Source organism: Onthophagus taurus, chromosome 2, assembly GCF_036711975.1.
Source record: "Onthophagus taurus isolate NC chromosome 2, IU_Otau_3.0, whole genome shotgun sequence".
Lineage (NCBI taxonomy): Eukaryota > Metazoa > Arthropoda > Insecta > Coleoptera > Scarabaeidae > Onthophagus > Onthophagus taurus.
In genome coordinates, this window is record NC_091967.1 from 1,909,577 (window position 1) to 1,937,230 (window position 27,654).

Consider the following 27,654-nt stretch of genomic DNA (forward strand, 5'->3'; position numbering starts at 1 on the left):
GTCGCTGTTTAGTAATCGCTGAAGCCGCCGGTTTCAGAGTTTCAGAAACACCGCAAAGAAACCGCTTCTTAATTTACGTTAAAATATTTTTTACATTTCATAAAAAATTTGTTTGAATAATTTCAATTTGTGTTATTTAACTAAGTGAATGTGATAACTTTGTAACTATCATAATAATATGATGTAAATTATAAATAGATTAAAAGTGGAACAGAAATAAAAAGGTAAGAATTATGAATTGTTCATCAAAGCTTAGTTTACAACCAAACAGATGGGTAGCAATAAATATGTATTTATAAGCAATTTCACTCTCAAAATTACAGAAACTCCCAAAGTTAAATAAGAATTAATCGTAAAGTTCTCAAGTTGAAAGATAAACGAGTATTTAGTAGTACTTAAAGGCGAATATTTGTAGCGTTTAAGTGCAATTAGCACACTAATATATCTATATAAATTCCCTTTTTGGGTTAAACTTGGTGTATTTTAAAGTTTGTTTTAAGTTTGTGAAATAGTATATATCGGGTTAAATTTTTATTGTTTTTCGAACGCAAGAATTCTATTTAAACATAAAGATATACAAGTCACACTAAATAAACAAAACGTGTTGTAAAATTTAAACACTGAAAAATAAGCGAAGTTTCCAGTCTAAACAGTTCAAATCGTAATGAACCTATCGTAAGATCAAAAACATTAGGGTTGTAATAATATTAAATAGTAAGTAAATTTACTTTTAGGTTGTGACAACATCTCAATTCGTTTTTGAATCAAATTTGCTTTAAAATGTTCTTTTTTTAATGATGATATCTCAATTCGTTCCTGAAATAGGATTGTTTAAAATTTATGAAGTAATTTGAATTTATGTAATTTAATAACAATATCAAATTAAATTCATTTAAAATATTATATAAATTTAATGTTGTAATGTCTCTGTAATATTAATCCCACAATACATATTAATAGTTTAATTTAAATTAAATTTAAATTTTATTTAGTTATTATTCTCCTATAAAATTTGTGTTCAAATTAAGTATGAACAAAGAAACAACCCAACAACCAAAACATCCACTTTTAATTAAAACTGTAGTTATTTGTTGTTAATTAATCGTTGTGTATGCGTTATGCTCAAGAGAATAGCTCGCGGCGTAGCTTAAAATTAAAATTTCATATTTCATGGTTCTTAATTAGAGTACACCTCTACAAGATGATTTGAACATGCATTATTGAAATTCGTTCCACTATTAATATTTATAGATTTATTATTTTAACAAAATGAAAATGTGATAATTTCGTATTGTTTAACCTTAATTTACGGTGAAATTATAAGATGAAGTAGAATTATTAAGTCATTAATGAATCCAACAGCTCAACCTCGCCAAATGCCAAACGTCAGCGAAACTTCTACATTTATAATGTTCGAGTAATTAATTCAAAATTGATAAATCAAAATTTAATCAGCGATAGAAATCAATTCAAAATCTAATTATTTTTATTTTCCCGCATATGCGAAATAAACTACACATTTTAGACTACAATTTGTTATCTGCATTTCGCTTTTCACGAATTGGGTACTTAATGAAATCATTTGATGAATGGTGTGCTTCAAAGTATTCATATTATTTTTGTTACATTTTTTATTTTTTTATAGTTTTTCATAAAGCAAAACATTTCGGTTTACTTTTATGCAGCAACATTTTTGTTAATTATTCTCTTTTTTGAAATAAAATATATAGAATTCCTTGTTAAAGTGCAGTTTTTCGAAATTTTCGAAATTTAATATTTACAACATCAATATGCCATTTCATGGTATTGTCGTAATTCTGCGAAATGGGCAACTCACCTTTGTTTCTGGGAATGTGGCACTATTGTAAATAGTTAGAAATTGGATTCAACGTTTTGCTCGCATTATACAGTAATAAATACGTGTTGCGAAATGACTATATAACGAGTTGAGCAAATTGATAAAATTTTCCTGGTAACGTTAATTAATTTATGATAGAAATTGTAAATGTTTTTAGAAAAAGCTTTTTAATTTCTAAACCAAATTAAATCATTGATATTATAGGGACAAGATGAAAGGATATTGACATTTTATACTGTGACCCAGTTTTCTCCTTAACTGTTAGTTATAACATCTTGTTACTCCAGCGGTTTAAGTTAATATTATGGTGATTTTAAAAGCTTGTAAAGTCACGAAAAAAAAAAGACAAGACCTTTAAAAGCTTATAGATTATGAAATCTATTCAAAACACAAATTACATTTAAGATTGTAATTAATCTTTAAGGCGTGTTTATACATTAATACGTTTTCCACCAATTTCCTAGGGGAATTTAATTCTGCGGTTCTACTTTTTGAAATTAATACCTCGAGTTTACTATTCAATTAAATATTCAATTGGTTTGTGTTCTTTCGTTCTCCAACTACACTTAACAAACTCGGAACTTATCGTGCTCAACGACGATTTAATTAAAGTTGAAATTTATTGATTTTTTTTGCAAAACTCGAAACCCACATTAAGTTTCTTCGCCTGGACCATTTCCAACCAAACTTGTTTAGATGGACCAAACTGAATTGTTCTAAATAACAATCGCAACAGTTTTCTCGGTATTTGGGAAAGTTTCCTTCAGTTTATGATATAAACAAAAAGCTCATTTTAGAATCGATAATTATAAAGTTGGGTTGGGTACAAATCAGGAAGGATGTAACAATTATTAATGTTTCTAATCGATCATTCCAACCAAGAATCAAACAACTACACGTCCCATCGCTTTATTGATGTGTTTGCACTGTGCAAATTGGTTTCTCGTCACGCAGCTACATCCTCAGCTCGCCAACCTAAACGTTTACTTGATTACGTAAGCACCAACTGGTCGATGTTAAAACTTGGAAAATATGTTTACAAGATACATATTATATAAACAGTTTGCATGCGATATAAATTACAATAGCTTATTTAAAAATATAGTATTTTTAAATTTTTCCTTTGTAAGTCTCTAAAATGTATCTTTAATAATGTTTCCATCGAGTTAAACGTATTATTTGTCGAAAATACGAAGCTCAAATGAAAAGGTTGGGTTGATATTTGTTACGACTCCATTAAAACTTGTCCCCGCGGTCTCTACCAATATTTAAATGTCAATACTTCAAAAAATGAACATAACACAGATTGGAAATACTCCCCGGAGTGTTATAATACTCCCATATCATTCAATACGACATTTAGAGCAACGTTATTTCGCAACAATAACACCAAAAATATATGTCAAAATGAAAAATCCATCTTGACCCTAATTTTATGAGTTATTGGGTGTAGCAGAAAGCTTTCAACGCAACACGTAATACCCGCTGAGTACACTCGGTATTATCGGAGAAAAAATACCACCACAAAATAGGAACAAAAAGAAAGGATCAAAAAACTTTTCGACTATGTATGTATGTAGTTTCACGTGGGGGTGAGTTACTCACAGTACTTAAGCCCCAGCGGACCCTTTGTACGTCCCCACAATTTACTGTTCATTCAAGGGTCAGAAAACCAGCCCAATCTTTTCATGAACGTTAATATAGAACAGAAAGGTATGTTCCTTATATCCGAAATTTGGAGCCATGGTACTCAGAAAATAGATTCCCTTAAGTACACGAGGTTTGGACAGTCACAAACAATATGACTTACCGTCTCGTCTTCCATTTCACACCCTCACACCCTCGCTTCATGTAAAACATGTGCTTACGTAACCTGCAGTGTCCGGTCAGGAAGTGGGTGAGAAGCCTCAAGTCACTTTTCGATTTTCCCAGAAACTGAGTGGATGTCTTCCGGTGGGAGATGGAGTTTATCAGTTTAGATGCTGTATTAACAGCTAGTGGTACAAACGGTTCAGGGGACAACCTGTCCGCATGATCATGTCCTTTAATTCCGATGTGTCCTTTTCGCCATGTTATCGTGACGTTGTTGTATACGTTTGCCTCTTCGAGTGATTGCCGACAGGACTTCACCAACGACGATGCAGTATGATGCCTGCCAACCGCCAGCATAGCCTGTCTGCTATCAGTACAGATTACAACGTTTCTGCCGACTATTTTGGAGTCGATAATCGCATCGGCTGCTATATTTATAGCAATTAATTCGGCTTGAGCAGTCGTGCAATACGATCCTAACGAAGTGGAAAGGTGCAGCTGGAGATCGTGCGAGAAGATTCCCGCTCCGGAACCTCCAGCCTTCTTTGATCCATCAGTATAGATGGTCAGCGTTTTGCCCGAGCTTGAGTTGCTCTGGGGTATCGTTTCAATGCCAAAGTGTAGCTTGCCTAAGAAAGTAGGTGTAATTTAGTCTGTGCGAGCTTTAAGGAGGGGTTGTTTACTAATAGCCTCACTCCAAAGCTTGCTCCGGACTATTCCCATTTTAACAACCTGCTTTTCATTTACTGATCGCAACCGAAGCAATGCCATCACGGCCACCTCCCTGATAAAAATATCTAGGGGCAGCACGTTTAACATAGTCTCCATTGCAATCGTAGGTGTAGATCTCATAGCGCCTGTGATTAGCAGGCAGGCCAGTCGTTGCAATTGATGCAGCAATGTAGCTTTATATGCATGTTTTAGTGCTGAGCACCAGACTATGGCTCCGTGAGCTACCATGGGTCTTATCACAGAAGTGTAGATCCACATTGTAACTTTCGGATTTAATCCCCAAGTATTCCCAATAGCCCTTCGGCACTGGGTCAGTACAATCGTTGCTTTTTTGATTTTGCAACTAATATGTGATGTCCAAGTTAGTCCTTTGTCCAAGATAACACCCAGATATTTCACCTCTGGAGCAAAGGTTAATGGATTATTGCAGTAATTGGGTGGCGTTAAGTGCCCCAGTTTCTTCTGTTTAGTGAAGAGAACAGTCTCTGTCTTTTTAGGATTGACAGAGAGGGTATGTTCTTCACACCATCGTTCAACAAGTTTAAGTGCCTGCTGCATTCTGTAACAAAGAAAATTGTCAGGTTTACCTCTTAACAAGATAGCCACGTCGTCTGCGTAACCAACTGTGAAGAGATATTTATTATTTAACTCACGAATGAGATCATCAACTATTAAGCACCAGAGAAGCGGTGAGAGTACACCACCTTGTGGGCAACCCTTAACCACAGCTCTCTGTACTATGTGTCCTTTCGCCTTAGTCTGAACAACTCTGCTTGCTAACATTGTTTTAATCCAGCCCGCGATGACCGATGGCACTCTTCGAGATTCCAGTGCCAGGTTAATGCTACTAAAGGTGGTTTTGTCAAACGCTCCCTCTATGTCAAGGAAAGTTCCCAGAATGGACTCTTTCGAATCAAATGCTTGTTCGATGCGCCCCACTACCATGTGTAGGGCGCTATCCACAGATTTACCTTTGATATATGCATGTTGGTTGAAATGCAAAGGAAACGCTTTAAGTACATTCTCTCTAATGTAATGTTCACATAGTCTTTCAAGCGTCTTTAAAAGAAATGATGAGAGACTAATTGGTCGAAAGGCTTTAGGATCCGTTGGGTCCTTTTTTCCATTCTTTGGTATAAAGGTTACTGTAACTTTTCGACTAATTATGCACGAATCTCCACTAAGATACTAATTAACTAAGATGCATTCAGTTACTCTATTATAAATTTGTTCGATTAGTTCTCTGAGGATTCAAACAATCACTAAGTAAGGTACATGTAATTGCCCCTTTCTAAACATCGAAGTTTACAGAGACATCTGGCGACATCCTGTTTTAGAATTGTACATTCTGCGCTCCGAACACCGAACTGTAAACGGCTGTGTACTTTAAATTGAGGAGAAATGGAAATGAGGAACGCAGATTTTTACAAAGAAATTATTTTAAATGAGATACGTAAAATGGAAATGCTTCAAAGGGCTGGCACAAATTGCTCGTATGATAAATATTGTCATATAAATCCGCATATAAAATGAATGCTCCATACGTTTTTGAGATACGACTTTTTAAACTTTATATTTCATATGCATAATATTTATTATATATATTTTATTATATTTCTTTGAATTTATATTAAATTTGTTTTAACATGCTGTTAATTTCGTCATTATATCTTTTGTGGTTCTTGACATACAACATTTTAGTGAATCTAGTAAAAAGATTCATTGTATCACCACTTTCAACTCTAAGTTAACTCGTTAAACGTATATCATGTAGTTTAATTACAACAACAACATTTTAACCCACTACATACTATTTCAGTTGCTTTATGGGGTGCTATTTGGTACACCCCAGAAATTAAGCGGCTATTAAAGTTGAAAGAGTATTATAGGAGGAAGTGGAGGAGAAGCAATAGTGCTTTCTATTCAGCGGAATATAAAAGACTGAGATGTTTGACTAAACAGAAAATCTCTGATGCGTATACTTCCTTTACTATTAGTGCTGAACAATCGCTTAGTTCTGATCCCCGTAACTTTTGGAATTATATAAGACAGAAAACAACGACCTCTCGACTTCCTGAAAAAATAGTTAATGCTTTTGCAGATCAATTCTCTGGAGTATATTCTGGTGTCTCTGCTTATAACATGGTTGATGTACACTCTACGTATCCTCCAGTATTTGTTGCCGATGTCACCGAAGAAGAGGTTCTTCATTTCCTAAAAAGGTTACCTAATAAATTTATTGCTGGTGATGATGATCTTCCTGCATTTTTCATTCGTGATTGCTGTGAAGTTTTTGTAGTTCCGCTTCATTTAATAATTAACCTATCCTTAAGCACTTGCTCGTTTCCTAAACTTTGGAAGCGCTCACGCATTGTTCCTGTATTCAAGCATGGCGAACGTACCAACATTACTGATTATCGACCAATATCGTTATTGTCCAATTTCGCTAAGGTATTTGAACAGATTATTTACAAGATGATTTATCCACAGGATGATTCATCATGACGTCCTCTTGTATAAACTTAGTGCTTTTGGCTTATCTCCTAAGTTTATGAAACTATTTGCCTCTTACCTATCGGGTCGTATAAATTATGTGTACTACAACGGTTATGCGTCTATGGAGTTTACGGCTAGGTCTGGTGTTCCTCAGGGCTCAAATCTACTATTTGTTATCTTCTTGAATGACCTTCTAGACAAATTTTCATCAAGCGTACTAGCTTATGCGGATGATCTGAAACTATTCCGACCTATTTTTGCGGACCGTGATGTTGTCAGTCTTCAGTCGGATTTGGACGTCTTGGTGGAATGGTGTAACCGTTATCAGCTAACGATTAATGCCAATAAGTGCGGTGCAGTTAGTTTTACACGCAAGCTGTCTCCTCTTCCATCTTCTTATTACATAGAAGGTGTTCTTCTTGAGAAATTATCTACAATCAAGGATCTGGGAGTAACTTTTGACCGCAAATTGTCTTTTGTACCTCACATCGAAAATATTGCATCTTCTGCAGCGAGAATGCTTGGTTTCATTTTGCGCACCTCGCGTGCTTTTTCTGATATCGGTGTGTACAAGACCCTATTTTCGACCTTTGTATTGTCCAAATTGGAATATGGCTCTGTAATTTGGTCGCCACATTATGTGTGTCATAGACTTATATTGGAGAGAAGTATATTGGAGGAGATTTCTCAAATATTTGTCTCTACGCCTGGACGGATCATACCCGGATCGTGGAATGGATTACGCATCCCTGCTGCGGCGTCACAATTTTTCTGCACTAGACGTAAGAAGAGATGACCAGTGCATCAAGTTTTTGCAGAAGTTAGTGCAAGGTGAATTGGATTGTGGTTGGTTGTTGTCGCGGATCATTTTCGCGGTGCCTACGCGTGCAACACGTAGTACAAATCAGTTTTATTTGAGGAATTGCAGATCCAATGTTTTAGCCAACTCCCCGGTGCAGAGGATGTGTAAACTAACTAACAATCAATAATAGTGTAAGAGTGTTTATGTGAATTATATTTGTTTTATGGCATGTGTTATTTCTTATTTTCTTTTTCTTGTAATATTGTCCTGTAATTGATCTTTGTTGGGCAATAAAGTGAATTATTATTATTATTATTATTATTTATGACCATCCGAGTTAATTACTATTTTATCCTCTACAACGCATTAATTTCAGAAATTAGTCGTTAGTTAGTCGATATTGTAAGAGAAAATACTTAACAACAATATTTCGAGTTACATTTTATGCAGCATTTTATCTCACGTAACTGGTTCGTTAGAACTTTTTTAGGTTCCAACTAAAATAAAATATTTTAGATCGAAAGTTCTGAATGAACAACCCATGCTACCAAAATTTCAAATCTCTACGAATAGTGGAACCAGAAACTACGAACTAGTTGCGTGAGACATTATTGCTTATAGTTTTATGTTAATATCGATGTGCGCTAAAAAAATAAACAGAGGGATATTGAGAATAAGACCAATTATGTTTTGTACTTTACCGTCGTAAAACGCAACAATAAAACTTTTATCATGTTGAATAATTCAAGAAGAGTGACATAAAGACGGAGATGAAAGTCGTAACAAAATAAGTTAGGTGAAATTTTCTGTTTTAATAGCTCACACCTTTAAAGAGATCGTAAAAGGCAAAAGAGAAAAGTTTATTTTTTACTATTGTTTATAAACAAATATGTAACTTTGTTTGTAAAGAGGATAAAATGTTTTTTTGAATTAAAGGGATCAAATATCCAATTAAAATCTGAATAAATATGGAAGTTTTGCATTTACACTCGGAGAAATTTCAAAGGGTAAAACCACGACATTCATCTTTTCCAGATTTGCTTAGACCACTCAGAAATATGCAACACAGAGCGACGCACACGCCGTGAAATTACCAACTCCTTTCCTTTGCCGCTACCATTTAAGAGCATTTTCAGGATTTGAGAGCATTACAATTTTCGCCCTACGAGATATTTCTATGGACATGTTTCGCCTAGTTAAACGAATTAATGCGTAAATTGAATTGTCCCCAAAACCATTATTATCCTCTTTATGGGAGAGCTCTCAAAACAAAGCGAATTTAAGGATCGTCTCCTACTTATCCTTTTTACTACCCTTGTCCTATTTTTTATGCAAAGGTGAAGACAACCCACAATATCTTTGATATACGTCCGAAAGAAAACATGCATAATGCAACGAACTTATTTTATCAGTATTCACGTCTCGTATATTAAAGACTATTTCTAGTGGCATTCTGTACAATAGAGTTCTAGATTTAACACAATATCTATTTTATTATGCTTGCAAACTTTATTCGCGAGCTTCTCGAGTACTTGCAGGTTTTCATAGAAATTGCTAAAAGATTGCATTTCGTGAATTTTCTTAAATACTTTTCTATCAATATATCTTTTAAGTTACTATAAAATACTGATAAAGCCGACTCGTCTTGCCACTTACTCAACTTCATGTGATTTCCAAATCTAATTTGTCTCGCTAACTTTCTCACTTTAACCCTAATGTTGAGTTAGAACTTTTTTTCGTAGTTTCAAATATTACGGAGTCGCTGCTATTTGAATGACAATTCTCTAGAGGGGAGAACACGAGCCGTGAAGGTTTTCCATCTCCCCAAGCACATGTAAAACGTGTTTTTCCACCCATGAGATAAATTAAAAATAAAAATCATAACCTACATGTTTTAATGTAAAAATTTTTATATTGCAGTTACACAGAAACAAACCTAAATAACACTAAAATGTTCCCCTTTTAGTGCAATATCCAGCTTCTAGACGTGCAAATTCAATTAACTGGGTCACATCAGGAACCTGAGTACCTAAAACGCAACGCTCGCATTTCCCGGACAAATCCGGTTTGTAAATAAAACGGATTCCATGGTAAAAAGCACTTCCCTCCTGTTGTGTACTTACTAAGAACGTTGTTTTGGCATAAATCAGTTTGAATTCCACGAAAAACACTTTTAATAAAGTTGGATTTATTTATATAAATCCAATGCTTTCCAGATCGAGTACTTAAAGCAATTAGATTCGATAATTACATAGATTGAAGATAATCCACACCAATAATTACAACATTAATTCTAATTAGCTGCACTTATTAACCGGAAAATTGCCTCGTAACCTATGAAAGATTACAACTATAATAATTTTAGAAGTTTCTATTAATAGATTAGATCATCATATGGTTGTGAGTTTAAGCAGAAATAATAGGGATTTAGAATTTGCTATTATGGAAATTCGAGGTGAAACGAACGGATTTAACAAACATCACGTTAAGACCCATTTACAACGTAAGGGATAATGCGAAGTAATTACAGCCTGCGCCCTGCAGACTCATGATAATGTTCTGTCAATATCCGGTAGACTTTTGATTAAAGCCGATCAATGTCCTATGTTCTCAGCCGTTAATTTAGCAGTAGTTTATTTATTTTAAATGTTTTTCACAAATACACTTTTTTTTTTTTTTGAATAAATTTGTAATAAAAACAAGATGTTCATCTAATTAATCAACATAAACAAACAACAATTACGCGTGTATATTAGTGATAATATTCGATTATCTATACACATATGGTAACATATTAATTTATTAATTGCTGCTAATATAATCGAATTCTTTTATCCCACGAATTGGAAATAAAGCTATTTTTTCTAGCAATAAATTCTGGTGTTGACTCATAATTAAAAGGATATTGCTGATGACAGTTTAACAGGATTTTGTGAACTGAATACTATAAAATTAGAATTGAACCATTCATATTTAACCTATTTAACACTAAACCTAACCTAAATAGCGACAACGATTGTGAGATGTTTAATAAAACACCTTTACGAAAATCCTACTTATTTCGCGTTGTCTATAAATACAGGAAAATCAACACAACATCTCAACTCAAAGACAGATAATAGACGCGTGATATATCCACAGCTCACAATTTTCTGCCTCAACGTTCACTAAAATTACTATTGGATTGTCACGTGCGTTTAATCTGAGAAGGAAACAGAGGAATTCTTAAGCATTATCCACGGACGTGTATCAAATGAAAACAGTTTTTGTTCTGACCAGAATCAAATTAAAAATCATTGCATCAGTTTTAGAAATATTCTGTTGTTATTGATGTCAGTTATATCGTTTAATAATAGCTCTAGGAAATTCTTTTTATTCAGCGTTATATAGTATTCCTCATTTATGTCTAGCAATTTTGATTTTTTAAGGTTTTTAATAATATTTATACCCATTTTATTAGGTTTATGTTTATATTCTTCAAGGTGTTTATGAAAGGCGGAGGTGTTTCTTGTAATATGCTCTTTGTATCTTGTAGTAATATTTCTTCCTGTTTGTCCTATATAAAATTTCTCGCAGTCGTTACATTTTAATCTATAAATACCACTCATTTCGTTCTTTTCAAATTTGTGTTTGTTATTTATAAGCATTTGACTCATGTTATTATTATAAGTACGAAGGCTTTCACGGCCGGTGTGAATTAAACTAAGATTAGAACTACCACTAGAAACTTTCGGGTTTTGCCGTGCGTCTTTTAATAAAAGGTTTGACGTTTCGGATGCCATGTTGCAACCTTCTTCAGAAACTGGTTCGAAGTGACGAGATCAAAAAATCGGTAACTATATATAAGTCGGAAAAACTAATTAATAATCAGTTAACGCTAATTACAAACTAATTAATAACTAATTGCGTCGCGTCCGGTGTGAGGCGGGAAGAGGTCTTCGTGTTCACCACCATCTTCCATGTTCTGCTAAGCTCCCAGCCATCCTCTCTGTTGACGTTATTTTTATGTCGGCGAATCTCTATGGCTTCTCTTGTCAGTCTTTGGTAGTATCTGTTGTCCCTAGCCAGCACCTTTGTTTGTTCGAAGTCTATTCGGTGCCCCTCTGCATGGCAATGTTCCGCAACCGCCGACTGCTGGATCTTCTTCAGCCTTACATCCCTCTCATGCTCCTTGATGCGGCACCCGACGTTGCGCCCAGTTTGGCCAACATAAACCTTCCCACAACTACACGATAGTCGATAGACTCCCGCTCCTTTTAATGGAGTTAGTTTGTCCTTGGCTATCGGGAGTGTGTTCCGAATTTTGCTGACCGTGCCGTACCGCACTACGATGTCGTTCTTCTTGAGGTGCCTAGCAATTCGTTCCGTTACACCTGAAACATAGGGAAGACAGATAAATCCAAGTGGTTTTGTACTTACCGTGTCCTCTTTCTGTTTTCGCTGCTTGATGGCCTGGTTGATGTCCCTCGAAGTGTATCCATTCTTCTGCAGCACGCCTCGTAGAAAGTGTTGCTCCTTCTTCAAGTTCTCTCCTTCACATAGTCTCGCTGCTCGCTGAAATAATGTACGGATCACAGACCTCTTCTGTTGGGGATGATGATGTGAACATGCCTGTAAAAACCTGTTGGTATGGGTCTTCTTTCGGTATACACCAAGTTCTATATCTCCATTTGTCGTCCTGGTGACCAACACATCTAGGAAAGGTAGTTTTTTGGCAGTTTCTGTTTCCATGGTGAACTTAATCATAGGATGTTGAGAGTTCAAGTGATCCAAGAACTCTTGGAGCCGTTTTTGACCATGTTGCCATATCACAAACGTGTCATCCACATATCGGAGCCATAGTTTTGGTTTCCACTGGCTCTTCTTCAAAGCGTCCTCTTCGAATAATTCCATGTAGAAATTAGCTATAACTGGCGATAGTGGAGATCCCATGGCTGCCCCTTGGAACTGCTCGTAAAATTCTCCTTTCCAGCTGAAATACGTCGACGATAAGCAATACTCCACCAGATCTGGCACGTATCCTGGTAAACCCTCCGGAATGAGTTTTCGGCGAAGACCCTCTACAGCATCCTTAGCTGGTACCCTAGTAAAAAGGGATTCCACATCGAAACTTACCAACATATCCCCAGCATCCAGCTTTACACCTTTTACCGATTCCACAAAATGTGTAGAATCCCTGACATACGATTCCGTGCTACCTGTAAAGGGGGACAGAATCTTTGCAAGATGTTTAGCCAGCTGGTATGTTGGGGAGTTGATGGCGCTGACGATAGGGCGGAGGGGGACGTCTGGTTTGTGAATCTTTCGTAGTCAGTCCTTATCAGTTCCTTCATTTTTCTAACGATTTTGTCTGTGGGGTCCTTCTTGATCTTCCTGTGGGTGGCTGGGTCCAGTAAGTTCATCATTTTGTCGTCGCATTCTTTCCTGTCCATAACAACGGTGGCATTCCCCTTGTCTGCTGGTAACACGACGATTTCTGATTTTTCTTTTATAGATCGGAGTGCCTTCTTTTCACCAACCGTCAAGTTGGATTTTGGTGGTTATTATTGTTTGTGAAGGCGACATTAATGTTATGCTTGAAGAGGATTTCTTTAAATTTGTATTGTAGATTAGGTTGATAAGATAATTTTACATAAGTTAGTTTTTGTTTACATCTAGGGAAAATTAAGTTGTTTATATTACTTCTATGGAAATTATTGTAGGTCTGAATATCTTTTATATCAAATCCATTTTTAAGTCCAATTTCTGTTATCAGAATCAATTCATTGGTGAAGTCTCTATTGCTAAGTGAAATGTGTGCAGCTCTATGGAAGAAGAATCGAAATGCTGCAGTTTTATGGCTTATGCAATTGAAAGACTTTTTAGGTATCACACAGTCGGTAGCAGTTGGTTTTCTATATATATTGAAATCCAATGATTTGTCATTTGTATGTCTTTTTATAGTTAAGTCTAGGAAATTAATGCTGCGGTTAGATTCCTTTTCGATGGCGAATTGTAGACAGCTAATATTATTAAAGACATTCATGAGAGCGCTAAGCATTGCGTGGTTACCCTCGTAAACCATTAATATATCGTCGACGTATCTAGTGTAGAACTTAGTATCTTTTGTAAATAAACAGTATTTGTCGGAAAATAGAGTGCTTTCAAAGGAACTAACGAAGATGTCAGAAAGTATATAGTATTTATTATTGAAAATGAAACTTCAATACAGTTATTATTTAAATACAAGTTTTGAACAAATATGGTCATCAATCAACATAACTAAATTTTCAGCGTTCCATAAGGTAGAAAGTATTCACAATTTTTGTTTTAATCTCCACGAGGTCCCACAAGATGTGATTCATATACACAATGTGATAATATCAACATGGAAATACATAAAAACATATATTGTAGTTTGTGACAATATTGTGTTGGTTTGGCACTTTACATAACGCTAACGAAAAGTTTTGTACTGCACTCGTTGGTAGCTTATTATACTTTTTCATTATAGTTGGGCTGAGCAGAGGTGCTTTACTTTGTCAAGGCGGTTCGCAGTAATTCTTTGAGATGTTGATTAATTAATTGTGAGCGATATTTTGTCTTAACTAACTTTATGTATGAGTATAAAGTCTCACAAGAATATGTTGTACGAAAAATTGAAAATTGTCGATAAGCTGCTTTCTTTAAATTGTGATATATTGTTTCTGGCACCAGTTTCCAAAATGTCTGATCCTCCTTCATTTCTAGTACTTCTAATTCTCCCGATGCTATACTGGATAGTGTTATATCAGAAATCGAACACCATCTTGAATTATATCAATTGCAAATTTACAAAAAATGAAATTGTTTAAAAATTCTCAGATCTTCAAATCTGATTTTAAAATTCGTTTTCACCTCTTCAATTTTGTCTTGATGTTCATTAATTTTATCTTCCTTAATATTAAAGAATATCGGTAATATCTTACAATATAGTAAAATGTATTCAATTACATTAGTAAAATCTCCTTCCTCTTTCAGTTCTTCTAAAAGACTTTACAATATTCCACAATTTGCAACTTTTGGATCACTTTTCAAAAGATCAATAAGTCCTTGGTGTTTTCCTAACATTACAAGAACTCCGTTGGTCGCAACGCTTTATCAATAGGCAAGTGAAAATTATTCTAAGATTATCTTGTTTTTGTTGAATGTTTAATTTTACTGATTATTAATAAATTCGCTGCAGAAAACTTTAAAGTGTTATAATTTCGTAAATAATTGAAATAGGACATTAACATTTCTTTTTGGTAATTGGATTAGCTATCATATGTTAAAGTTTGATGGTGAGCTAATAAATCACCCTCAGAAACGTATCGGACAAAAATCGTTAATTGTGGAATATCTTAAATGTCTGTAGATTCGTCAAGCGTAATTGCAGTACAGTTATTTAAATCATGTTTCCAATTATTTGCAAAAGTTTTATTTATTACAGAAATACGGCGTGATGTTGGAATTTGGGTAATCAGTTTCTGCAATTTTTCATTAGTTGTTTCCAGAATGTTAATTACGTCTACTAGGTTCTTTTTAATAAATTCTCCTTCAACATTCGGGTGTTTTTCACGAGCAATATTCCAAGATATAATAAAACTAACTTCAATTTTCCTGTTATCTGGAAACACATTTTTAACGACATTAATTTTTCTTTTCGCAATTTTGTGTAACTGTGTAAATTACTTATTTTATAGTTTGCGATGGTACTTTTACAAATAAGACACAATTGGTTACCATTGTATTCGATAAATGCGAAACTTTCCTCCCATTCGCTACGAAAACATCTATTTTCTTCTTCACATTTTCGGTTGTCATGTCGCCTAAAAGTATTATAATTGAATAACTTCCTTTTAAAAAGAGTAAATGATAATGGTACTATAATATAGTACAATAATTAAGGTATATGAACTTAAATTATGGTTACCTGGGTTACTTGGGAAAGACCCCTCCTATAAGGAAGGGTTATTCCTGGGAAACAGCAAGAGTACAAAACTTTTACAAAAACCTTATACAGGGTGTCCCGCAACGATTGTACAAAACTGCATCAGCGTATTCTATGATCAAAAATAAACAAAAAAAGCCTAATAAACATAGGTCCGAAAATGGACCATTTTCGAGATATTCAAAGATTTAGTTTCATAAGTTGATATTGTTAACATCAAGAATTTAAATTTGTTTTTATAATAATTAAGTCGTTACTATGATTACGATAAGTTGTCTAATCAAAAAAAAATAATAATATTTCACGAAATTATTATTTTACTATTTAATTTAATAAAACTATTAAGTATGGCTCCTATTAATTACTCCAAGGAAGAGATGGCGGATATGGTGTATTGTTACGGACCAGCTGATGGAAATGCGTCGTTAGCAGCTCGTCATTACGCGCAAAGGTTCCCGAACAGACGATTGCCTAATAGTCACACCTTTAGCAGACTATTTCTCAGATTAAAAGAAACGGGAAGCGTAACCCACAGCTATTCCACGGAGAGACATTACACAAGGCCGGTGGAATTAGAAGAAGCAGTTTTGAGAAGAGTCGATGAAAATGCCTCAACCAGCATTAGAAGAATTTCTGCACAAGAAAACATTAACAAAATAACCATTCACCGCATTTTAAGGGAGCAGTTGCTTTATCCTTATCATTACAACACCGTTCAAGCTCTAACAGAAAATGATGGCGAAAAAAGAGAGATTTTTTGTAGGTGGGCCATACAGGAAGAGGTAGTAAACGTCGACTTTCCCATAAACATTGTATTTACGGATGAAGCAACATTTACTCAAAGCGGAATTTTTAATATTCATAATGCGCACGTTTGGAGCGATGAAAATCCCCATGCAATACTAGAAACTCATCATCAGTGGCGATTCAGTGTTAATGTATGGGCTGGAGTTATAGGTGATCAGTTATTAGGTCCATTTTTTCTTCCAAAGAGATTGACAGCCGATGCCTACATACATTTTTTACAAAATCACCTTACAGAGACATTTGATGAATTACCTCAACAAATTCTAGAAGATTGCTACTTTATGCACGATTATGCACGCGCTACTCGAGCATACTTAAATAACAGATTTGGCAATAAGTGGATTGGCCGAGGAGGATTCACCAGATTTAAATCCGTTAGATTTTTGGTTTTGGGGACATTTAAAACAAATTGTTTATTCTGAAGACGTTCAAAATGTGCAGGATTTGAAGAATAAAATTAGTAACGCATTTGACACAGTAAAACAAATTCCTGGTATCTTTGAACGCATTAGAAGTTCATTTAGAAAACGTATCCGTTTGTGTTTAGAAGTAAATGGTGCGCATATTGAACATTTATTATGACATGAATCTTTTCCAATTTGTTAAATATTCGTTGTTTTTATGCTGGTTGAACGATTTTCTTGGACAATCTTTGTTACTTGTTTTGTTAAATTATTAATGAACTGTATTAATTAACTTAATATTATCTTATTATTTATTAAACTTTATCTTAACCATCGTAACCATGGTAATCATATAATTACTGCATCTAAATCGTTAGAATTAATGATGTTTACAATAGGTCAGTTTATGAAACTAAAACTTTGAATATCTCGAAATTGGTCCATTTTCGGACCTATGTTTATTAGACTTTTCTTGTCTGTTTTCGATCAGAGAATACGCTGATGCAGTATTGTACAATCGTTGCGGGACACCTGTATATAAAACTTTTATATTTATGATGCAAAATATTATTAAAAAACTTAAAAAAGATATTTAGTATTTGTGAATTCAACAAAAAATAATGTTTCAGTGTTGAACAAAATTAAATTAAAACAGGATCATTTATGTTATTGAATTCCATTAGCAGCGCGATTTTAATCGTTTTATCCTGAACTGGTATTATAGGCCAAAAATAAAATTGATTGTTTCTACTAGTACTCCGATATGAAAATTTTGGTTTTTATAATCTATTCAATAAATCGAGATGAATTTCAAACAAATATTATATTCGTGTTTTATAAGTACGAAGGCTTTCACAGCCGGTATTAACAGAACTAAAACTAGAAATAACACTAAACTTAGTGTGTAGCCGTCTAAATAGGAGAAACACACGGCTAAATAGTTAGTTCTAATGATATTCGAATATATCATATTTTATTTAATTATGTCACGCAAAACAAAATCTCTTTCGCTAATTTATTATACACAAAAACATAAACCTGTTAATTACCCACATGGAGTTGTTAACAACCACGTGTCTGCTTGTGTAGTTTGATTTCACTAACTATTATCTAGTTTAATTAAATTCGTTATGTTTACCTATATCGCCAAACAGATTAATCAAATTTAGAGTGACTGTGTTGAGTTCACTGAGCAAATAATGATAAAGCTCCTAATCTAATTTAATAAAATAGATACAATACACTATAAATACACTATGAATAGACTACAATAGTCTCTTTCATATAATAATCTCTAATAGTGTTATTTTTATTTTAATTTCAGATAATGTATCCATTCGAAGCTTCATAATACATCTAAAAAACTATAATTTTCTTCAAAATGGACAATATAACCGATATAACTCCAATAAACAACATCACAACCCCGGCTACCTTCAGATACTGCAGGTTAGAACAATTCAGTAATGGATATAGAGAGCTACACGGTTTCCTCAGTATTCTCGTTTGCGTGCCTGGATCGATAGCAAACGTATTAAATATTTTCATATTGACATCAAGAGAAATGAGAAGCCCAACGAATTTTATATTAACCGGATTAGCATTGGCCGACCTAATGCTTATGTTGGAATACGTGCCATACTCAGTACACGTTTATTTCGATCCGTTAAATCGTAAAAGGATCAGTTATTTTACATATCAAGCTGCCGTATTTATGTTTTTCCACGCCCTGTTCAGTCAAATCTGCCACTTTATCTCTTGTTGCTTAACGTTAATACTGGCAATATGGAGATATATCGCTATAACGTACGTTCAAAACACAAACATATGGTGTGGTCCGAAGAGAACGATGTGGGCGATTGCGTTAACTTATATTTTTTGTCCAATTATATGCTTCCCCATATTTTTAAATTTAACAGTAGTACCCAAGTCTCGACGTGCGTTTGAAAACGGCACACTTGTTGATGACAATATAAAGATGTCTTTTGAAAATTGTACTTTATATAATACGACAATTTATCATTTAGGATATAGTCAAAATGTAATATATAACAAAATAATGTTTTGGGTGTACGGCGTAGTGCTGAAACTCATTCCATGTATCTTATTGACGATTTTTTCGCATCAATTAATAAAAGCCGTTATTGCTGCAAAGAAACGACGATACAATCTTTTGAGTAACAAAGGAATAAAGTTGGAAAAAATAAACGGCAAAGCCATTGTAGCTAGCAATCAAAGATTTTTAGAAAAAGAACAGCAAACGGATAGAACGACGAGGATGTTATTAGCTGTACTACTTTTATTTCTTATCCCGGAATTTCCTCAAGCGATATTGGGACTAGTAAGTGGGATACTTGATAAATTTGACGAAGAATGCCATAGACCTTTAGGTAAGAGATATTTTAAATTTAAATAATATTTATGAAATCCAAAACCGAACTTAATGATCAAGAAGCGATTGTAATTTGAGAATTTGAAATAATACTGACATTTTAACGCCCACCACAGCACGAACGTTACTAAAACAACTCAAAACATTTACATTTCGTTTAGTTACTATTTATAAGATGTTGTTTTGATTGAAGATAGATTATTTAGAGGAATAAATAATGCGATTAACAGTAAACGTTAGAAGATATAACCTTGGATAAAATTTTCGTTGTTTTTCGTACACAATGTAATCTAGGAAAAGATTTCGCCGGGTTTTATAAACATGACCGTCCTTAAACTTTATTAGACACTCGAGACTTTACAGTGTAGTTCATGCAAATTGAGTGTTACAATTTTATTTGGTCAAGGTAGGAGAAACTATGTAAACTTTATTTCGTTAAAGAAAATTCAAAAATTGCGAATATGATGAATATCCTTGGACAGTCTGTCCACGTCGGAAACAATCAATTCAGACCGGTTTTTGCGAAAATATTCTTTTCAACGCATCAACATAAATCTCGGAAGCTTTTTCACGCTGTCGCCGAACTTTCCACACACTGATTGATAGCGTTTCCAGCGCATAATGCGGACACGTCCTCCAGCTTCCACGTTCGTTTCATTGCTGCAATACTTGCATCACAAATTCTACCGTTGTCTGGTTTCCAATCGTAAATCAGAATGAAATTACAACCATGATTTTTACAACTTCACTACATTTCATTTTATCAGATAGTATTTGGAAAGATTCCAACAATGATTTCAAAATTTTATTAACATAGATTATCTTTTATTGCGTAATATTCTAAATTAGTTCTTTTTCATCTACAGAATGAAGTAACAACTTGCAAATTATATATCCCTTTATTATTACTTAATGTTTATATGGCCCAACAGTAAATCGATCCTTTAGACGCCTCACCTAAAATAACATAATAACATTGAGATTAACGTACAAGAGAAGTATCAGAACTGTCCCTCATCGATTTTGTTGAAATTTGGTACACCGATATTATAGCCAAAAATAAGGTTTACGTATTTTTTTATACGTGCTGATAAAGCCCCTGGGGTGAGTTATAAGGGTTGGAAATCGGGAAGAAATATATATATTCGCTTATAGGCTGAAAACGAAAATAGCTATCGAAATGTGATAAATATAAACTGATATTCATTTTCAAAGAGCTTTCCATTGATATATCACACATATATCTGAGGGCTTCAGGGGGAAACTACCCCTAGTTTTTTGGAACATTTTAAAAACTACCCTGTCGATTTTGACGATATTATGTGTCCTTATAGTACGTTTAAAAATATTAATGACGTGTTTTTTCTTATTTGCCTCTGACCATCCCCTGCAAAATTACGGGGTATTATAGATAACCCCTTTCCTTAACCTTCGAGCGGGCGCGCTGTTATAAAATTTATCACAATCTTCGTTTTTTTAATATATTTCCTTATATAATGCATTTGAAACGATTTAACGCTAATATATTCGTGTAACCATATATTTTGAACATTACGATGAGAAAATTAAAAAAAAAACTATTAGCGTCGTTTTTATGGCAAAAAAGGTGTAAAAGATAAAATATGTGAAGGTTTCAGGGTTGTTTGCTGACTTTAGAAAAATACAGGTCCGTAATGAAAGTTTTCTCGGAATCGGAATTTTTTTCTTCATCTTTTCAATATTTCAATCTTTTCAATTTTTTCGCTAGTTTGTATAAATATTCAATATATTCAAAGGTTTTTTGCGTGTAAGAGGTCTGTTGGGATCGGAAACTAAATTTTAAAACGCCATGAGGGTTTGTTTGCACAGGCCGTATTTATTTTTTAGGAGTTATTTACGATTAGTTTTTATGAGTAGGTAATCCTCGGAAGATTTCGGGGTATATTTAGAATACGGTTGTCAATATATAAGTTTAGAGATCCACGTTATAGTCATTGTGTAAAGTGTCGTTGGAGCGAAAAGAAGTCTTTTTATGCAAAAGTTTTTGTGTTGAAAAAAATATTGAATGTGTTAAAATATAACAAGTGTTAAAATTTTATCTATTATGTAAATGATGGCAGCACAAGAAATATTATCTAAATGTGACATTGAAAACAACATTCAAGAACTATTTGATAAACCGAAAAAAGAAGAAGAAAAAAATGAGTGATGAAGAAATTGAAGTAAATAATTTTGACAGCGCATCTGAAGTGGATAATTTTTCTGAAGAGTATGAAGACAGTATTGAGTTAAGACTAATGTGATAAACTGTAACACTTTTGAACAATATTTTGAAGAAAACCAAAAATTAGTTGTAAATTAAGATTTACGCAGTAAAATAGATAATATACGACATTAAGGGGTGGCTGGGGTTAACTACCCTAACCACCCCAAAAATAATTTTTTTTTTGCGAAAATTGTTTGTCGATTTTGGTGCAATTTCCCACGATGATTTTTTTATATGTTAGATAGTACTATTGTAAGAACTTACAAGGGTTAGAAGTTTGGGGTAGAAAATACATTTTCGCTAATAACTTTCATACTCCTACAGAAAAATGTTTTTTATCCTTATTCTATTTAAATAACACAAAAGTTAGGATAATTATATAAATATTTATTAGTAATGAGTTAAAAAGTAACTGTCAAAAGAATGAATGACTATCACAAATTCTATGCTACATTATTAATTTAATTTCTTTTTTTGTTGGCAATAATGAAAATTATGAAAAAAATGTTTTAAACACAACGATTGTTTACACCATGCACAAGTTATAACAGTTATATCTCCACAGATATAGCACGTAGGTTTTTCATTGGAAAAGCAAACCTCCACTGGATTTTCAAACTGTTCTGGTCTCTCCTCTATATATCCAGATGCAAACTAGGCGTATTTAAAAACATTAATAAATCGTGGGAAAGACAACTGGTTTTTGCGTTAAGGATTGCAATTTTAAAATATTATCTCGCTGATGCAAATTGACATCGTACTGATAGAGAATAACTTGATCAGAAAATCTTCTAATGACATTTTTCCATATTCTAAAACCAAATACATTCAGGGGTTGAATTTGACCTGTTGTCCCTGCAGGTATAGACAAATATTTAAACTTAACATCCGATGGAGTTACTTCACTAATAATTTCAGGGCAGTGGCCACTCCAAGAATCCAGTAATAGTAATGATTTGGGTCCAGTGTTTGGGAAATAGACATTTTGTAGCCAATTTTTCATATGAGCAGAAGTCAGTTTACCAGACTTTGATGCCAAAACGAATATGTTATCTGCTTTGAACATTGTATTTATTACCCTCGGTCCAAACGTACCAGAAAATTCTTTTAAAACAATGAAAAGAGGAGAAAGTAGCAGTTCATTTGCAGATATGATGGGTTGAATTGTGTAGCTATGTGTTGTCGATGACACCGACTGGACCACGCTTTCCACGGTTTTAATCCCCAAAATCCCTTTTAAATAAAAATAAATTAAAAAAAAACTAAATTAACAATGTAGAATACAATTTGTCATACTTAACCATTCTTTTTCAGTTGCTTTTGAACATATTATTAATAAATATTTATATAATTATCTTAACTTTTGTGTTATTTAAATAGAATAAGGATAAAAAAAGCTTTTTCTATCTATCTTCTATTTCTAATTAGCGAAAATATATTTTCTACCCCAAATTTCTAACCCTTGTAGGTTCTTACAATAGTACTACCTAATGTATAAAAAATCATCGTGGTAAATTTGCAGGGGATGGTCAGAGGCAAATAAGAAAAAACACGTCATTAATATTTTTAAACGTACTATAAGGATACATAATATCGTCAAAATCGATAGGGTAGTTTTTAAAATATTCCAAAAAACTAGGGGTAGTTTACCTCCTGAAGCCCTCAGATATACAGGCTGTCCCGTTACGCGTACGGAGCGGCTGTATCTCAACAACGGTAAGGCCTAGAGGTTTGGGAAAAAAATCTTTATAAGCAAAGTGGGCAAGAGAAATAGCTGGAAATTATTTTGAAGTTCGTAATTCGACCGCTAGGGGGCGTAACTGCCATAGAGAAACATAAAATTCCCGCTATCTCAGAAAGTTAGACGATGAGCTATAACTTTGACAACATCATTTAGTAGCTTGGATAATACCGCATCGCTTTTGTTTTGCAATATTTTTCATATCTGTCATAATAAGGGAGGGGGAGGCCAATGCGTTTTCAAATGTTTACATTTTAATATCTCCTGGACCATTCAACCGATTTGAATATTTTTGGTCTTGTTTGAAAGAGCATTTCATGCTCTTTTAAAAGATATTTTCAGTAAGACCTCTTGGTTTAAAACAAATAAGCTAGAGGGCGTTATCTGCAGCGGTTACATATTTTTGTGATTTTTGAAAAAAAGTTAAATGGAACGGTACTATTTACTTCACAGACCGTTAATCACCATAAAATTTGCTAAATATTAGTGAAAACCGCATCTCGATATCTCCATCCATTCTCGAATTATAAAAGAAAATGTTAAAAATTCGTATATCTTAATCGGATCAAGTTACCTTAGGAAACAAATAAGAGATAACAAACATTTTATTATCTAGAACCTTCCTTCACACTTTATCCAAGCTTAGAACTGCTTCAAAACTACTTTTGAGGCGTGTTGAAAAGCCAACGGATCAATGAAACATCAACAATGATAATAAAACAAAATAAACCGAAACACTTAGATTAACTTAAATTTTTGGCAAAAATAGCTCACTAATGTTCGAAATGTCTTACATAAACCTCGATGCATTTATTTAATCTAGTTTCGACGAAAAAAAAAGCGCTGCTAAGTCTCTTCCCTGGACACTTTTTACTGGTATTTAGTGTTTTGTCATATTTTCCCTGGTTATTGGTTTTTCTTGAAAAGTCAGGTCGTTTAGTCTACCCAATAGATAAAGGGGTGAAAGCAATGTGGGTTTTGCTCGAGCCAAGAATGCATATTATGCAAGTTTACATCAGCTTGTGGACAGATGCTTCATGCATCCATAGCATTTGTGATAAAAGGTTTGGATTTGCCCAAATCATATTTAAAAGTCAATGGTAATAGTTCAGTCTGTTATCATAATCGGTATCTGTTAAGGCCTGATGTAAAACAACGTGGTGGAGATATTATTCTCTTGAGAACTCTTGTGGACAATTGTTTTCGGAGTTCCCAGATTATGTGGGATCACATTGCGCACCAATATGATTTACGAATTCATAGAGATGTCTGAATGGGCTACACGTTGCCAGTTTTCCGTAATCGCTAAGTCAATCTTAAAAACACTTCTAGAGAAAAACGTCTTTCTTTGTCGTAATTGCATTGCACATTTTTGCCATGCATTTGGATCGTATTCGAAACATTGAAAATAAATCATCATACGCTTCTGCGTTAGTAAATGACATGTTTACAGTTACCATGGTAATGTGATTTGTTTTTCTCGATGAGGTAACTGGATCCGATTGATGGCACTCGAGTTTTTAACATTTTCTTCTACAACTCGAGAACGGGTGGTGATATCGAGATGCGGTTTTCACTAAAATTTAGCAAATTGTAAGGTGACTAAGGGTCTGTGAAGTAAATAGTATCGTTCCATTTAACTTTTCTTCAAAAATCACAAAAAGATGTAATCGCTGCAGATAACGTCCTCTAGCTCATTTGTTTTAAAGCAGACGGTCTTACTGAAAATATCTTTAAAAAGAGCATAAATTGCTCTTTCAAACAACACCGAAAACATTCAAATCGGTTGAATGGTCTAGGAGATATTAAAATGTAAACATTTGAAAACGCATTGGCCTCCCCTCCCTTATTATGACAGATATGAGAAATATCGCAAAACAAAAGTGATGCGGTATTATCCAAGCTATTAAATGATGGTGTCAAAGTTATAGCTCATCGTCTAAGTTTCTGAGATAGCGGCAACTTTATGTTTCTCAATGGCAGTTACGCCCCCTAGCGGTCGAATTACGAACTTCAAAATAATTTCCAGCTATTTCTCTTGGTCACTTTGCTTATAAGGATTTTTTTCCTAAACCTCTTGGCCTTACCGTTCTAGAGATACAGCCGCTCCGTACGCTTAACGGGACACCCTGTATATGTGATATATAAAGTTCTTTGAAAATGAATATCAGTTTACATTTACCACATTTCGATAGCTATTTTCGTTTTCAGCCTATAAGCGAATATATATATTTCGCCCCGATTTCCAACCCTTATAACTCGCCCCAGGGGTTTCATTAGCACGTATTAAAAAATGCGTAAACCTTATTTTTGGCCATACCATCGCTGTACCAAATTTCAACAAAATCGGTGAGGGACAGTTCTGATACTTCCCTTGTTAGTAAATAAATTATAATTTAAAGTTTGCTGATGTTAAAAGTGGTTAACAGAACACGAATTTTAACGAGTTTAACCTAAGTTTTGTGCTTACTACAAGAACGTTTGAGTCAGATTTGGTAATTTCACGGTAATTAATGTAATTTACTTAGTTTTCGAAGACAATTACAACAGTTACCTCTTAACAATTAACGTTGAATCGGTGGAATTTGGGGCTAAATTTAGATTATCTTCAATGTGATAATTTGATTTGTTTTACTTTTTGCAATTGTAATTGATAGCTCATCTCATTTCCCGTGTCGAGTTTTATAATAATTCATTCCTGTTGATGGAATCCTCGATATCCGTATCACTTCCAATCCATTAGATGGGATAGGGTGAATCGAATGTGCGTATATTATTTCCTTACGCTACATTTCGTGAAGAAGGAAATTTTTATGGTGACTATATATTAAAGTTACGACTCAAATAACGATCTTTTAAAAATATTTCGTAATAAAATCACTTTATTTCACCCTTTTTTAATGAATATTGAATAGATGTTTTTAAGTCTGTTGTGTATTCGCTCAAAGTTTAATCTTGCGTAACTGCTTTTCAATGTTTTATAAAGCATATCGATGGCGATGGTGTAAACGTGGCTTGAATAGTATATGTATGAGTACTCCGCAGGACTATTCAGCGGGTTAAAATAGAGTGGGAAGCTATTCTCCAACATCGAACCGGGAAAATTTAATACGAGTACATGTTTATTATAAAAAAAGTTTGTCGGTACGTAAAAAAACTGCGTCATAGAATATTTCCACACATTTTTTTTAATTATTTCACAATTAGCAACACAAACATCGTTTGTAATTGCTTTCAAAGTATTTCTCTCTGTTGAGAATTATTCTTTTCTCTGGAAAATGTATTTTTAGAAATGAAAACGATAATAAATAAATTATAAGAATTTTTACTACATACTTTAATGTAACATCAATTTTGTCGAATAAGATCGTTAGTGTATTATTATTTAATATATTACCTAAACAGGATGATTTTTTTAACATCTTTATCTTTAAACTTCCTTTTCCGTTCCAAACCTGGCAGCCGTACAACTTAACATATTTAAGAAGCAATCTCCCATGTCTATATTATTTTGATATCCCGTCCATCTTTTCGACAGTCATGACTATAAGATAATACACAATTTGCTTGCAAAATACGTTTACTTTTATTGTCGAATCTTCTAAATCCTTTATAAATTATATCAACAAAGGTTAAAATTAGAAGCACAAATAAAGCGTTATATTTATACATCGATTTTTTTGTAACACACTTTCCTTTAAAACAAACAATTTTGATTCATCGAGAAAGAAGAAACTACAACAACAAGAATTAATTACTAAAACTTTAGGGGCAAACCTTATGGCAAAAGGTTCTCCTAAACTTATTTCTTTAGGGTCCATTTCGAAACGAAACGTTGGTGAATAACGTGCTCATTTTATTTCAGTTGTCGTATAATTTTACCTTATTCAATCAACCGTGATTTGCCACCCTCACTTATTGAGGCTGTATTATTGATTTTTTATTGAAAAGCTAGTTTTAACTGTTTTACTAAGCCTTTATTTATCGCTGTTTAATTAAATTGAGATTAAAAAAAATTGTATTCGTGGAATCCCATTAAAAAATAAATCCAACAAGAATAATTAATACAGGGATTTATCTGTCCAGTTTGAGTGATTCGTACTTCGTTTAATTCCATAAATATTAATATCTATTATTTGTTTGTTTCTAGGTGACCTGTTGGATATTTTTGCTTTAACTAATTCAGCAATCAATTTTATCCTGTACTGTTCAATGTCGTCGCAATTCAGGGCGGCGTTTCAAAAGTTATTGCACAGTTGGCGACCGCAAGGTGAAAACAGAAAACCCAACGAAAAAGTGTTAACTACGGTAACTCACGTGTGATTCGAATACGACATATTACAGGCTCAACGACGAGGACTATAATCTGTTATAAAAAGAACTTTCAAATTTTACAAACGGGTGGTTTAAAAGA

At 33.7% G+C, this 27,654-nt stretch overlaps 1 protein-coding gene across 1 annotated transcript; it reads left to right on the forward strand.

Moving 5' to 3' along the window:
* On the forward strand, positions 1-27,654 carry LOC111417927 (G-protein coupled receptor dmsr-1-like). Its single transcript, XM_023050343.2, has 3 exons — positions 1-224; positions 18,187-19,252; positions 27,391-27,654. The coding sequence occupies exons 2-3, from the start codon at positions 18,244-18,246 to the stop codon at positions 27,561-27,563; spliced, it is 1,182 nt and encodes a 393-aa protein (XP_022906111.2). The 5' UTR covers positions 1-224; positions 18,187-18,243; the 3' UTR covers positions 27,564-27,654.